The sequence below is a fragment of the Elaeis guineensis genome, chromosome 14 (assembly GCF_000442705.2).
Source record: "Elaeis guineensis isolate ETL-2024a chromosome 14, EG11, whole genome shotgun sequence".
Lineage (NCBI taxonomy): Eukaryota > Viridiplantae > Streptophyta > Magnoliopsida > Arecales > Arecaceae > Elaeis > Elaeis guineensis.
This window is the reverse complement of record NC_026006.2, coordinates 68,151,047-68,163,504: the sequence shown is the minus strand read 5'-3', so window position 1 is coordinate 68,163,504 and position 12,458 is coordinate 68,151,047. Positions and strand designations below refer to the sequence as shown.

Genomic DNA, 12,458 nt, shown 5'->3' with positions numbered 1-12,458 from the left:
TATCTAATGGAGAAACCCGTCATCGTGGCAGAAACCCAATCCATCTATTGCGGAGACACAGAGAAGAAATTTCATGAAGAGAGAGAAGATGCCCAGCCAAAAGAGCGGCACCTTTCGTCCCTTCCTCCCTCCCGTACCATACCACAACAGATGAAAGCCATAGGGTTTCCAGAATCCCACTCAAGCCCTCTCTCTTTCTAATCACAGCCCCGTTGCAAACATAAAAGAATGGAAAAAACACACTATTTCGAAGAACACATAACCTAGGTTTTGCTTGTTCTATTTCCCAGCCGCCGCCTCCCCGTCGCTCCCGAAACCGCAGCCCCAATTCTCATCTTATGCAGACCTCATGGCTTCACGAAATGACTAAAACACCCTTGTCCTGCCTTAAATACTTTTATGACGTTCAAGGAACAAATAGCAGCATGCATTGCATCATAGCTAAAGGGGGAAAAATAGAGAGGTCTGCTGTAGACGAGTGACGTGGATAGTTCCCAGAAAAGGACGAAAATCAAATGAAAATAATAATGTGAAAAGATTACCAGATCTAAAATTGTTTTCACAAATTATCTCCTGCAATTTTTATGCCATCAGCAATGTGTGCTTCTGGTGAAAAGGAGAGTTTATTAAGCATGACCAGAGAAAGAGAATGAGAGAAAAAAAGAGTTTCCAGAGCCGAAAGGCCCGAAACGGGGTGCCAGTACTAGTGATGACTATATGGTTATCCACATTGTTACCTTTATGCAAGATACCATAAATCATCGATCTGGGAACAAAAGCAGCAAGGTCACTTGCCTGCATCATGGGAAATCGTAGAAGCTCTCCATCCTCAACGCAGCACAAACCTACACAAGTAATTGACTTTAATAAAATGTCCATTCTGTACACCAATACAAACATTATACAGGAAGATGGCTCCACTATACTGGAACTAGGTACAAATTCGCCAATTCAAGAATTTGAGACCCAACCATAAGCATTTTGTTATTCATGCAAGTTTTTCGTTCTATTATCTGTTTCTCCTGGTCACATTAAGCAATTAAAACCCATATGAAACCATTCTACCATGTAAATTTAAAAAAAAAAAAAAAAATCATATGCGTTGTGCCATATGGAGAAACATTATCTTGAGTATCTTTTTTTTGAAAAAATGTTATACCATCTGAGATTTTACTAGAAACGATTACAACTTGAGAAGTATTAACAAATAATTTTAATATTTACTCAATACAATATGACTATAATAAAATCAAGCTATTGTCACTGCAATTTTAGCAGTTATTCTACAATTTTTGTTTTAATGAATTGATGATGCAAAAGATAATGGAATATTATCTTTGTATTTAAGATTGTCAACGTGATTTTGCAGACCGGTCATCTAGATCTTTTAGATAGTTGACCTTTCATCTTCTAATCTATACGCAGACAGGCATATCATCTGTTCCTTGAAGCAGGAAAATTTGTAATCTCTCACCAGATCAACGAAGGTATGCTTACTGAGATATTCAGCAGACTCGTGAAATGGTAAAACAAAGAGAAAGTAGTAATGTTTTGGCTTGTAGCTCTTTATGTAAATGGATGACGAAAAACAATCCTTAAGGACATCCCAGCTCAATTGGATATGGCTGGTTGGTCATGAATTTCTATATAATAGGTAAAGGCACCATGATAAAATGTGGAAGTAGTTCTCCAAGCATTATCACTTAAGAGGTTTTAAGGCATTTGTTTCAAACTTATGTTGTCTCTTCTTTCTTGCATTAACAACGAGAGTTTAAGGAACATGTTGCAGATGGTTTTTGCAAGAACTGGCATCATATATGGTATAAAAAAAAGTACTGGCATTTGTGGAATAATTATGCAAACAAATCAGTTGGCAACTAAAGATGCAAAAATACATACAAGCTTATCACATGGAGAATGTTAAAAGGTGAATAGGTTACCTTCCATAATTCCTTTCCCTTGGGCTTTCACCGCTTGCGCTTGTGAGTCTTCCATTTATTCAATACAAATTGTACAACCTCTTTCAATGTTGCTTTTCGTCCCTCCTTATAGTTCCAGAGCTCTGGAATGACATATCTGCCACTAGGATTGTACTCATTTATTTCCAACAAGGCAGTTGTAACAGCCTCATAGGCTTCTTCATCCAGCAGCTCCATCAAGGCTAGCAGTTTCTCGTCATCCTCATTTATCACTTCCTATACGACAAACATCAATTTACAAATCACATCTGATATAGTATAATACCACAGATGAACAGTAGCTTTTTTTTCCTCAATTGCCAAGGAAAGTTTAAAAGCATATATGTCAGTATGTAACAACAAAACCGGAAATTATAGAGCTTCCTGCTGAATGTCGAGCATGTTCTTAGATTTGAGCTCATGTGGCTCATGTGACACTCCCTTGTCCACAAGCTAATAGCTGAATTGAGGAGCAGGTGCGAAAGAAAGGAAGACATTCTTGCAAAAGCAATGGAACATGAGCACCTAGTAGGCTTTAAAAATACAAAGAAATACACAATAAGGACATCAAAATGAAATATGGATGTTTTCTTTTCTATAAACCAATTCTGCTGTTGTTATTGTTACTATTATTTTGTTTCCCAAACAACTGATAAATTATTGAATATGCAATAACACCATCTGAATAGATTTCTGTCCAAAAACATCATCTGAAGTCTGAACAAAGGTTGGTCACGATCAAATACGTCAACAATACAAACAGTTTAACAATGGAATGCACAGGAAGAATTAGGAAAGAAGGTGCAGAAGCAAGATTGAGGCTTTGGAGCTTGTTCAGCTCCTTATGAAAGAGGTTTTTCAACAATTAACTCTGAAATTGGTGGTGCTAAATGATGCTGATCTTCTTGAGTAGTCTATTTTGAGGACTCTAGCACCCACAGTTACATGCAAGTCTATAAGTGACAAATGAGAATGATAATTTCTTTTAGAAAGTTCCCTTAATTTACATCAAACAAGCTTGGTTATATAAAGCTACACCGCACTAGGTGCCTAACAAGAAATCAGGCAGCAAAACTAATGGCAAAGAATAAAGTAGAAAGCCAATACTAGTTTATATAAGCTGTAGGATTTTCCAAGTCATAAAACAACGGTTACCCCATGTTACTGTAGCTCTTGTGGTTACAAGAAAGTCTCCAGGTGACAACTGAGAATGAGCGTTTCTTTTGAAAAAGTTAAATTCTTTTGAAAAGTTTCACTTGCATCAAAGAAGCTTGGGTATATAGAGCCACCCCACAGGAAATGCCTAACAAGGAAAGCAGCAAAAACTAATGACCAAGAATAAACTAGACAGCCTATACTAGTATATATAAGCTGTAAGATTTTACAAGTCATAAAGCTTCCTAGAATACTTTGAAACAATCTGAAATCTTCGAGAACTCTAAAAATCTATAGCATTCTCTTTTTGCATCCGTAGATCTTCCATGTCCCCATGCTTCAGGAAAAACGTTATGCCCTAAGCTTTATATGCTTGCATGTTACCAATCACAGAAGTAAAACTGCCACTGTGACATCTTGGCATTGCATACTAAAAATGAGATTGCATCTGGTATTTGACAACTACATTAGCTAACGACTCCAGCATGACTTCGGAAAGCAACAATAACTTATAAACTAAAGAAAAAATGATGGAACACTATGTCCTTTCTACAGTGCTATCTGGAAAGCAGCAGTACTGGAGAAGGCAAAAAATTTCATCTGGTTGGTCCTGAAAAACAAACTACATGCAGCAGAAATACTAACAAAAAAGGGTTGGGCAGTTCATGCAGGATGTCCCCACTGCAGTGCTAGTACCAAAACCTTCACTCATCTATTCAATAAATGCCCTTTCACAAAAAGTATCTTGTGTGCTTTTAAGATATATCTCAGTTTAAAAGGGTGGCTTTTGAACCTGCAGAAGCTATGGACATCTTGGAGGAAAAAGAAAATCCATCTATCCATCAGAAAAGCTTGCAATCAATTGGTGATTGCACTTTGCTAGCAGATTTGGCATGAAAGAAATTGCTGTATCCTCAAAAGAAACTCCTCCGTGCATGCAGTAGTATGCAAAATCCTCCATACCTACAAGCTTTGGGAAAACCTATGCACTGACAAATCATTGGAAAGGCATAGAAAGCTTCTCTCCATCATCTCCCCGCTGATGCTCACGCCCTCATTAATCTGAATTGTACTCCTCCCTGTTCCTCCTTCCCCTTTTTGGTATTCCTTTCCTCTATTTGTACATAATTTCACTAACTCTGATTGATACAGTTGGGGGAAGTGTCTTACTTCCTCCTTTTTCACTCAAACAATATAAAAAAAATAGTAAACTAAAGATGTCAAACTGCTGGAAAAGTTAGGTTCCATCTAACAAAATCATCAGTGACAATTGTCATGTGATGGTTGCATAAAGTTAGCATATGCAGTTCTTGGAGTCTTGGTCGGAGATATAATCATACCTGAGTCTTTCCATCAATGGTAACAATTTTATAAGGATGCCAATTTGGGTCCTTCAAGTATTCTTGCCACTCAGAGCAAAACACTGCAGCTTTGATATCAGCATCATCTTCTGCAAATTTTCGCTTGCATGCACTTTGAAATGCCTTATCATCAAGTTCACCCATTCTCTTGATTCCAATATCAGATTTCTTCCCCAAGATTTCCTTTAAGCCCTGTATCATGCAAATGATTCAGTACATTAAGACAGTTTATGGCTCATAAATAGCTGGCAACATTTAAGAATTTCACTGAATGGCTACAGTTTCTAAAACAAAGTTCTATCCATGCCAAGAAAGGGAAAAATCCCCTACTCTAATCAATTCAGTCCGAGCTTCCTGCAGTTCATCATTGCTCATACGTTCTTTGACCACAAGAGCTTGATTAAGAGCTTCCAGACTTTCCATTTCTTCGATTTTCTCTTTCAACTCTTCACTCATTTCTTCCATCTTTTGCTTGACTGCTGAGTCATCTTCACCCCCCATATGCCTCATCACCTGTAATTTACCTGTCAACTGTTGTATTTCCAATTCCAGTTTTTGTTTCGCATCCAGCTGCTTTTCTAATTGAATAATTTTCTTGAGAGCAGCCTCTTTTTCTCTCTGTCCAGTTGTTTCATAGTCAGTTAATATATTTCACCAGACATTCGCTTGGTAAATGATACGTTATACAGAGAGAATCAGGTTGAGAGCAAGAAACCTTCTGTTCTTCAATAAGCCTTAGGACATTTTCATCAGCCTTTTTCTGCTCCATGGATGCCATTTGAAGCGAGCTGTTCTTTATTGCATTCTGCAGAAAAGCCAAGAAAATTCACATTAGATGTCTTCACAAGCTAGTGTGGAGCACTTGCTGGGAGCCTTGATAGCGATATATATTTAGGTGGCTAAGCAAACAGCAAAGGGACCAGGAAGTCAATAGTACATGGGTAAATTTTTATTTTCCCTGGCCTTCATTAGACATCCTATTACTTTATAAGATTAATTCTAAGCAACAGCAGCCTATATGGCTGTGAATCCATCCTTACCATGTTTTGACAGATTACTGAACAAAAGCCCCTAGATATACAGCGGATATAACAAGAAACTATAAAATCATTTCACCAGTATAGTTTTGATGCTACAAACCGTTCAAGTTGAACATGCCAATCACTATTTCTGCCATATAGAGATAATTGTGTCAAATTAATCTTCAATGTAATTGTGCAATTTTGAAAAAAGAGATATTCTTTGGTGCATGTGCTTTTACATGGATATATGACAGTGAAATATATAATATCTGAACACATGCATGAGTTAATATGATCAATGTGCTTTTATGTGATGGTATGAATATTTTTTTTTTTTTAAAAAAAAGGTCTGGGTTGAACTCATGACCATTGAAGTGAGGTACCAATCTGATGAGAGAAACCCATGATATGAATATATTACCCAAGGTGAAACCTTGTAAACTTGCTCTTCATCACAACTGGGCAGTAGAGTCAAACCATTGATCAGTAACACTGGCAACTCTTAAAGAGAAATCAGCCACAAAATCAGTGAATATCAATATCCAGTAAAATCCTTCAATTTTCTTCTGAGTACAGAAGAACAATCAGGCAGAGGTCCAAATAAGTCTACTTATCTTTAAGTGATAACCACAGAACAGCAAGAGGAAACCTACTGATTGGATTTCGTTGAATCATAATTTGGTTTTATCAAGATTTAACGGTTGGGTGCTGTTTGCTACAAAAAGCATACTATAAATTACAGTTCACACTATTTTGCCCAAAATTATCATGTATAAAGCCAATAACATGAAAGTAGAAATCTATCAAAGAAATTTTATTTTTTAGCAGCCTTCTAGTTTACACCCATGATATTCCATTTAATGGTTTGTCTGGCAAACAAGATCAAGAGTATCTCTACCTTTTGTTTCTCATCATTCAGTTTCATCCTCTCAATGTCATTTTGTGCAACCAGTTTATCTAATTGATCAGATCTCAAATCAAGCTCTCTTTGTTTAGCATCCAATTGTGCCTTCAGTGTTGCATTCTCCTCGAAAATCCTGCGTGAATGTTCCCGAGCAAGACACTGCATCTTTCGTATTTCTGAAGAAAGGACAAAAAAAATACAAAATATGCAGAGTTCCTGATTATATATGGTAAGAAATAATAAAAGGATAATACTGTATGAAAGTTTCATCAAGATCAAAAGCATTATGGTTTTAAAAGTACGGTTTCAAACAAAAACATAAAAATGTGAAAAACAAAAGATGTCCATAAAACCTGTTTCAGGCTTAAAATTCAGATGAATCTAATACATTTCACAACCATGCTGAGCCAATGTCTGACATAAAAAGCAAGAAAACAAGTTTAGGCAACGTCAGAACCAATTGGGCCTAGCTGCATTCCAAAGTAAAGTTCTAAAACCACATTTAACTTTTCCATCAATTGGAAAATAGCATGGTTAAGCCTTTTTTTTTCCTTTTCTTGTAGAAGCATATCTAAATCTTTTAATAACAAGATATCCCACTAAAAGAACCAACGCTAGAGTGCAGAAGGTCCATGCTTATACCAAGATGATATTAGGGAACAAGCGTATACAAGACCCTGTCTGAAAGGATGAAACTTGACTTCCTTAGCTAATATGATTTAGACAGCTTAATAAATGCAATAATTTCACAAACTAGATTTTATTATCGGGAAGGGAATTGAAGGAAATGATTGAAAACTCAATCTTCACATGTACCTTCATTATAAAATTGAAGTAATTGATCTCTCTCTTCCATCATCTTATCAAGGGACATATTACTCTCATTGTACTTGCACTCCAGTTCTTGTAAATGTTTGTTCTTGACCTCAATCTGGTTCGCCAGATTTGCCACAAGTTTATCTGTTTTACGTGACTCCTCCTTTGAAAGATCAGTTACAGTTTTTAGATCTCCATTTTTGCGCAAATGCTCTCCAACTGGACCCTTCGAATTATAATCATCAGCCCGTGCAACCCATCCATAAATATCAGATCCAGGATCTTTCGTTTCACACCAATCCTTTTTACCAAAATGGTTAGCATCAAAGTAATTTTCAAATGACATAGCATCCTTCAACCCACCCCAGTCCTTGCTGAAATCCACTATTGCATTTCCTGTATGACCTCTGTAATTCCATAAAGGAATGACTTTTAATGGATTAAATCTAGATAACTGCTCTTTTAACCTGTTTCCACTCTCACCAACTTGTTTGCCATTTTTCCATTCAGTTGGAACATTGACAAGGATACCCATCCAGGGCCAAACAAACTGATCTTGCTTGGGCTTTGAAGTAGAGTCCTGCTCTATTGAAATTAGTTGCTTCAGTGGGCCTGCTGCATCAGCAAGGTCATCTTTCAAGAGTTTTGCTAATGCTCGATGATTTGCCTTCACTTTTGCTTCTCGATTAGATGCACCCACTCCTGTCGCATGTTGAAGCAGTTCATTGTGACGGTAGTCTTGTTTCTTTCTTCCCACACAGAAAGGACATCTGAAAGTGTTGTCTTCATTTTTTACTTTAAACTTTCCTGACTTTAAAAGTTGGTATAATTTGGTCTCATAGTCATCTATATTGGAATAGCTTATCTCTGGAGCCTCTTCAGAGCTGTAATCCATTGAAATGCATGCAACCTGAGGCTGAAAAAAGAAACAAACAAAATAATTTATTAAGATGCCAAAAATTTCAGTTGCTGCTAATTAGAATACAAAACCGACAACGATAAGAAACTATGAAGATTAGTTTGCATTTGACATGCCATATCCTAAGGCAGAAGTCATCAGCTGTAGAAATGAAATCAGCAATCAAATTTCAAATTCATCACTTTGATGAGTGCAAGATAAAGCAACACAGTCAGGATGATTCATTTGGTCTTGAATGTTGCTGACTATTGGTGATTCATAACTGAAACCAAAAAAGAAAAAATCTTGGTAATAGTCATCTAATCAAGTAAAGATGCTGAAGAATTCTTTTCCCCAATAATTAACCCAGAGAATAATATTTGGACTTGCGGACTTGCAAGGTGGTAGTATTAGAACATGTTAAATTTGCAGTTGATAAGCTGCTAAAATAACACTATGATGATGGGCTAGTGAAGAAGCAAAAACAACAAACTCACTCTTAGCACACTTATATCATGTTATCAAACAACAGTTCATGCTCAAACATGATTTATGGTTTTAAAGTTATAAAAAAAAAAAAACACCTAATACTAATACATCTAAGGATGCAAAATAAGTTAATCTTATCATGTTGATAAGAATTAGATTTTGATGTATTACAGACTGCAAGCCTGGGAACCATCTGGCTGCTACGTGAACAGTTAACCATGACTTTTCACGACTAGGTCCTCACTAATAAGAAAAAAAGGAGAAACTTAAATGACTATATCATAGTCTGTGGGTGATAAAGAGTGGTTGAAACCATAGTTGTCAGCCGATGGGGTTCCCATGAAACTAAGAATATTCTGAAAAAACTTACTTGAGGTTTTCACGACATGCAATTCCTTTCCAGAGCACATTGCATGCTACACAAGGTACAGCCATCACAGATCCAGTTTAGTTACAGCATAAATATTACTGCCAAAGTCAGTACTGCTCCTTTGAAAGAAATATGAGATGGATGTCCACACAAAAGCTGCTCTTTTAAAACCTTTCAATCATTTTTCTTATTGATTTACAAGACCCAAGCTTAAACTCTTAGAGATGTCATAAGTAAACATCGTAAATTGCCTCGTGTTCCAATCCATAAAACATATGTAACATCATTAAACTTTTTCTCTACTCATTTCAATATTTTAATCATCAAAAAACCCTCTCACATCATTATTCATCTTCAATGTTTTAAGAATATAGAAATTTCCCCATCCATTTGCAATAACTAGCATCTCAGAACAAAACATGGCAGAAAGAGGAGTGGTACTAGCAATTGATGCATGTGAAAATCAATAGCCTCACACTAGTGGAGTCATGAACCATATTGCCTCTCTCATTGTTTAAGTCCCATTAGCAATTGATGCAGGGTCCACACAGTGATTAGGGCTGTGCTGCTGTTCATGCAGCATGTACATACAGCATTCCTCTTGCAAAATAATCACTTCGCCGCCTATTAAATATCTACTTGGCGGGAGCTTATTCTATTACTATAGTTCCATTAAACTTGGGGCGCATTCGGTTTGCAACTAAAATTGGAATCAGAATCGAAATCCGAATGGATTAGAATGGGAATTGGAATGACCATATCCCTTGACGTGTTTGGTTTATGACCAGAATTGGAATCGGAATGGAATTTGAATAGTATGGGAGAGTAGGGATTGGATTTTGGAGGATTAGGGTATCCAATTCCTCCTTGGAATCAAATTGGGAATGGGACTCCCTCCAACCAAATGGTTGGAATGGGAGTCACTCATTTCGTTTCTATTCCAGAATCCAACTCCCCCGACCAAACATGCCCTCAAATTCTTTGTACTTTATTTTCAACAACAAATCTTAGGCTTGATAATTTAAAAAAAAAAAAGAGCACCTTAGGCTTTTTCCTTTTCCCTCCTTTGTGAATTTCCTTGTACTTTCTTTTTTTTAATTTTAGCTAAATTTTATCGAGACATTAAAAGTTCACTTGCTTCTCCCAGGCAAGCACTGTATATAACATCTCATCTGTGACTAGATCTAAAATGCAAGACCAAAAACACCACTAAATTGCCTCCAAGTGAGATATTTCGCTAAATATAAGCTTAACATTCAATAAACATGTAAAAATCCGAACAGTTGGTCAGAAAACGAAAGCAAATAAAAGATCGAGTTACCACTAAAACCCTAATCCGGAAAGCACAATCACCAATGTAACGGATCACAACGGAAGAATCAGCAAGACAGAACAACTATCGATCAAACAGAAACGCGAGAGATTCACTAAAAACTTCCAAGATTTTGGACTCGTATTTTCTTCGACGAAGAGATTTTTAAGGAGAAAACTTTGGAAGGTTTTTTTTATTTTACCTACTGTGTGTGGAGCAGCAGACGACGGTGAGAGCTCGAAAGCAGGCACAGACAGCATTGCCGAAAACCGGAAACGGGAAAGCAAGCGTCTCCTCTGCCCCCGTTTTATAAGCGTTCGTCTGAAACCCCAGGTAGAGTGGCTGGGCTGGCGCCTTTTTGGTGGGTCCACGCCGGGGCCCACTTACACGCTCTTCTTGAAAGTATTCATCCAACGGCAATCACCGGTGAGAGGGGAATAGTTCTGTGGTTTTTTTTTTTTTTTTTGGATGAGGTGCAAACCCTTGGGCCGATAATGATATCTTGTAGCTAATAGTCTGAGTTTTAATGATTAGAATAAAACGAGCTGACATTATCCAGATACGAAAGATCATAGAATGGTTGAAAATTGGAAAAGGCGACGATTTGGGGATGGACCGCCAATGACACCGATTGATGTGGATATCGTATCAGCCTTCATCGCCTATCGATAATGCGGTCCCGGAAAAACAATGATTTCTACTTGATAACGGTACTTTCTTGTTTTGATTGCAGATAACGGCACTTTTTTATTTTTGCCTAATTTGCTATGATCAAAGAAAGAAAAAAAAAAAAACATTAAATACGAGATATTCATGTAAAAGAAAAGAAAAAACAAAGCCCAAAGAGATAAGCATGAGAAATTTAATGTAAAGTAGTCATTATATGTGCTCCACTGGAGATAAAAATTTGTTTGTAATGAACAAGATTTTCATTTGCATGCGCTAGAACATGAAATATATTGCCAGTTAAGACTCTGTGCGATCTTGAGTTGGATGCTAGAATGTTAGATAATATTTCAATCTTATTAAAAGTTCAATAATTTGTACTTTCAAGCATGAGTTATTCACCACCAACTTAAACAAATTCTCAATTATAACAATAAAAAAAAAGTTTGAATTTGTAATACTCTTGGCCTGACACCACTTAATCTTATCTAAAATTCTGGAATTTACAAGATGTCTGTCTACAAGAATCTTCATGGGAAACCAAAAATCAAGAGACTTCTTGCAGCAACTAGATACCACTTGATCTGTATGCGAACAAAAAGACACCAATTGTCAAATACCAATTACTTTATTAACTGATGGTGCTTTCAATCAAAGCACTGCACAAAAGATTTGGGTGACTGTTTACACAAAATTGGCCAAAATATGGGTATCCATTGAGTGTCATATGCCTGATAATATACTCACTTCTTTCATAGTTGCTTGGAGCATTTTATCTTCCATACAAATGAGAAGCTATAAGGTTATTTCCCGATATTTTACAAAACGTCTAACTTAAAATGAAATGCCATGCCCGTGACATGGTATTGGGTTTGAAACCATGTCGGCTCCTGTTTCAACAGCAGTGCTTTTTGGAAAAATATCTGGGGACGGCCGTTCTGGGAGCATTTCCCGATTTATTAACCAAGTCTGGAGGGTAGGGAGAAATTATTGCGTGCACCACGTGGCCGTGGACACAATCGGGGTTCTCAAGGGTTTCATTCATCAAACACATATCTCAATGCACCATCATAGGAGCCAATGGTTGTTAGAATACATGCACCAATAGTTAAAAGCAGATGGCAGCCTTCTCTTGTTTCAAAGGATGGTCAGATGCTTCATCATTCATTGTCCATTCAGAGCAGGGAGGAGCATCCTCCCAAAAATTTATCATCTTGAGAAGAGAAGACATCTCATATCATATTTTTAAAAATTATTAATTTATAAATTATATTTTACATCATATATGTTAATATGGTTGTGCACTATATCAATCAATTTTTTTTCTTATAAACTATAAATGTATGGTCAAAAAAATTTATGATATAATCAAAATAGTACACGATTATATGATGCATATAGTATAAGATATAATTTTTCACTGTTCGCATGTAAAATTTTATGATAATTTTTTAAAATCATCAGCGATAACGATGAAAGATGCATACCGCAGGTTTTTGATCTCTCG

General features: G+C 36.6%; 1 protein-coding gene across 1 annotated transcript; it reads right to left on the bottom strand.

Annotated features, from left to right (window-relative positions):
- On the bottom strand, nt 1–10,691 carry LOC105056930 (factor of DNA methylation 1). The gene is made up of 8 exons (XM_073248705.1): nt 10,488–10,691; nt 7,217–8,132; nt 6,395–6,576; nt 5,190–5,279; nt 4,805–5,092; nt 4,454–4,666; nt 1,941–2,195; nt 1–845 (listed from the first exon to the last, which is right to left on the bottom strand). The coding sequence occupies exons 2-7, from the start codon at nt 8,109–8,111 to the stop codon at nt 1,968–1,970; spliced, it is 1,896 nt and encodes a 631-aa protein (XP_073104806.1). The 5' UTR covers nt 8,112–8,132; nt 10,488–10,691; the 3' UTR covers nt 1–845; nt 1,941–1,967.
- Nucleotides 10,692–12,458: the final 1,767 nt, after the last annotated feature.

Bases quoted from the DNA above. Each gene is read 5' to 3' on its own strand.
- LOC105056930 (XM_073248705.1), bottom strand. From the start codon at position 8,111: ATGGATTACAGCTCTGAAGAGGCTCCAGAGATAAGCTATTCCAATATA. The intron at 5,280-6,394 runs GTAGAGATACTC...GCTTTTCTGCAG, and splicing joins TGAATGATGAGAAACAAAAG to AATGCAATAAAGAACAGCTC. The intron at 2,196-4,453 runs GTATGATTATAT...TTTGTCGTATAG, and splicing joins CCATTGATGGAAAGACTCAG to GAAGTGATAAATGAGGATGA.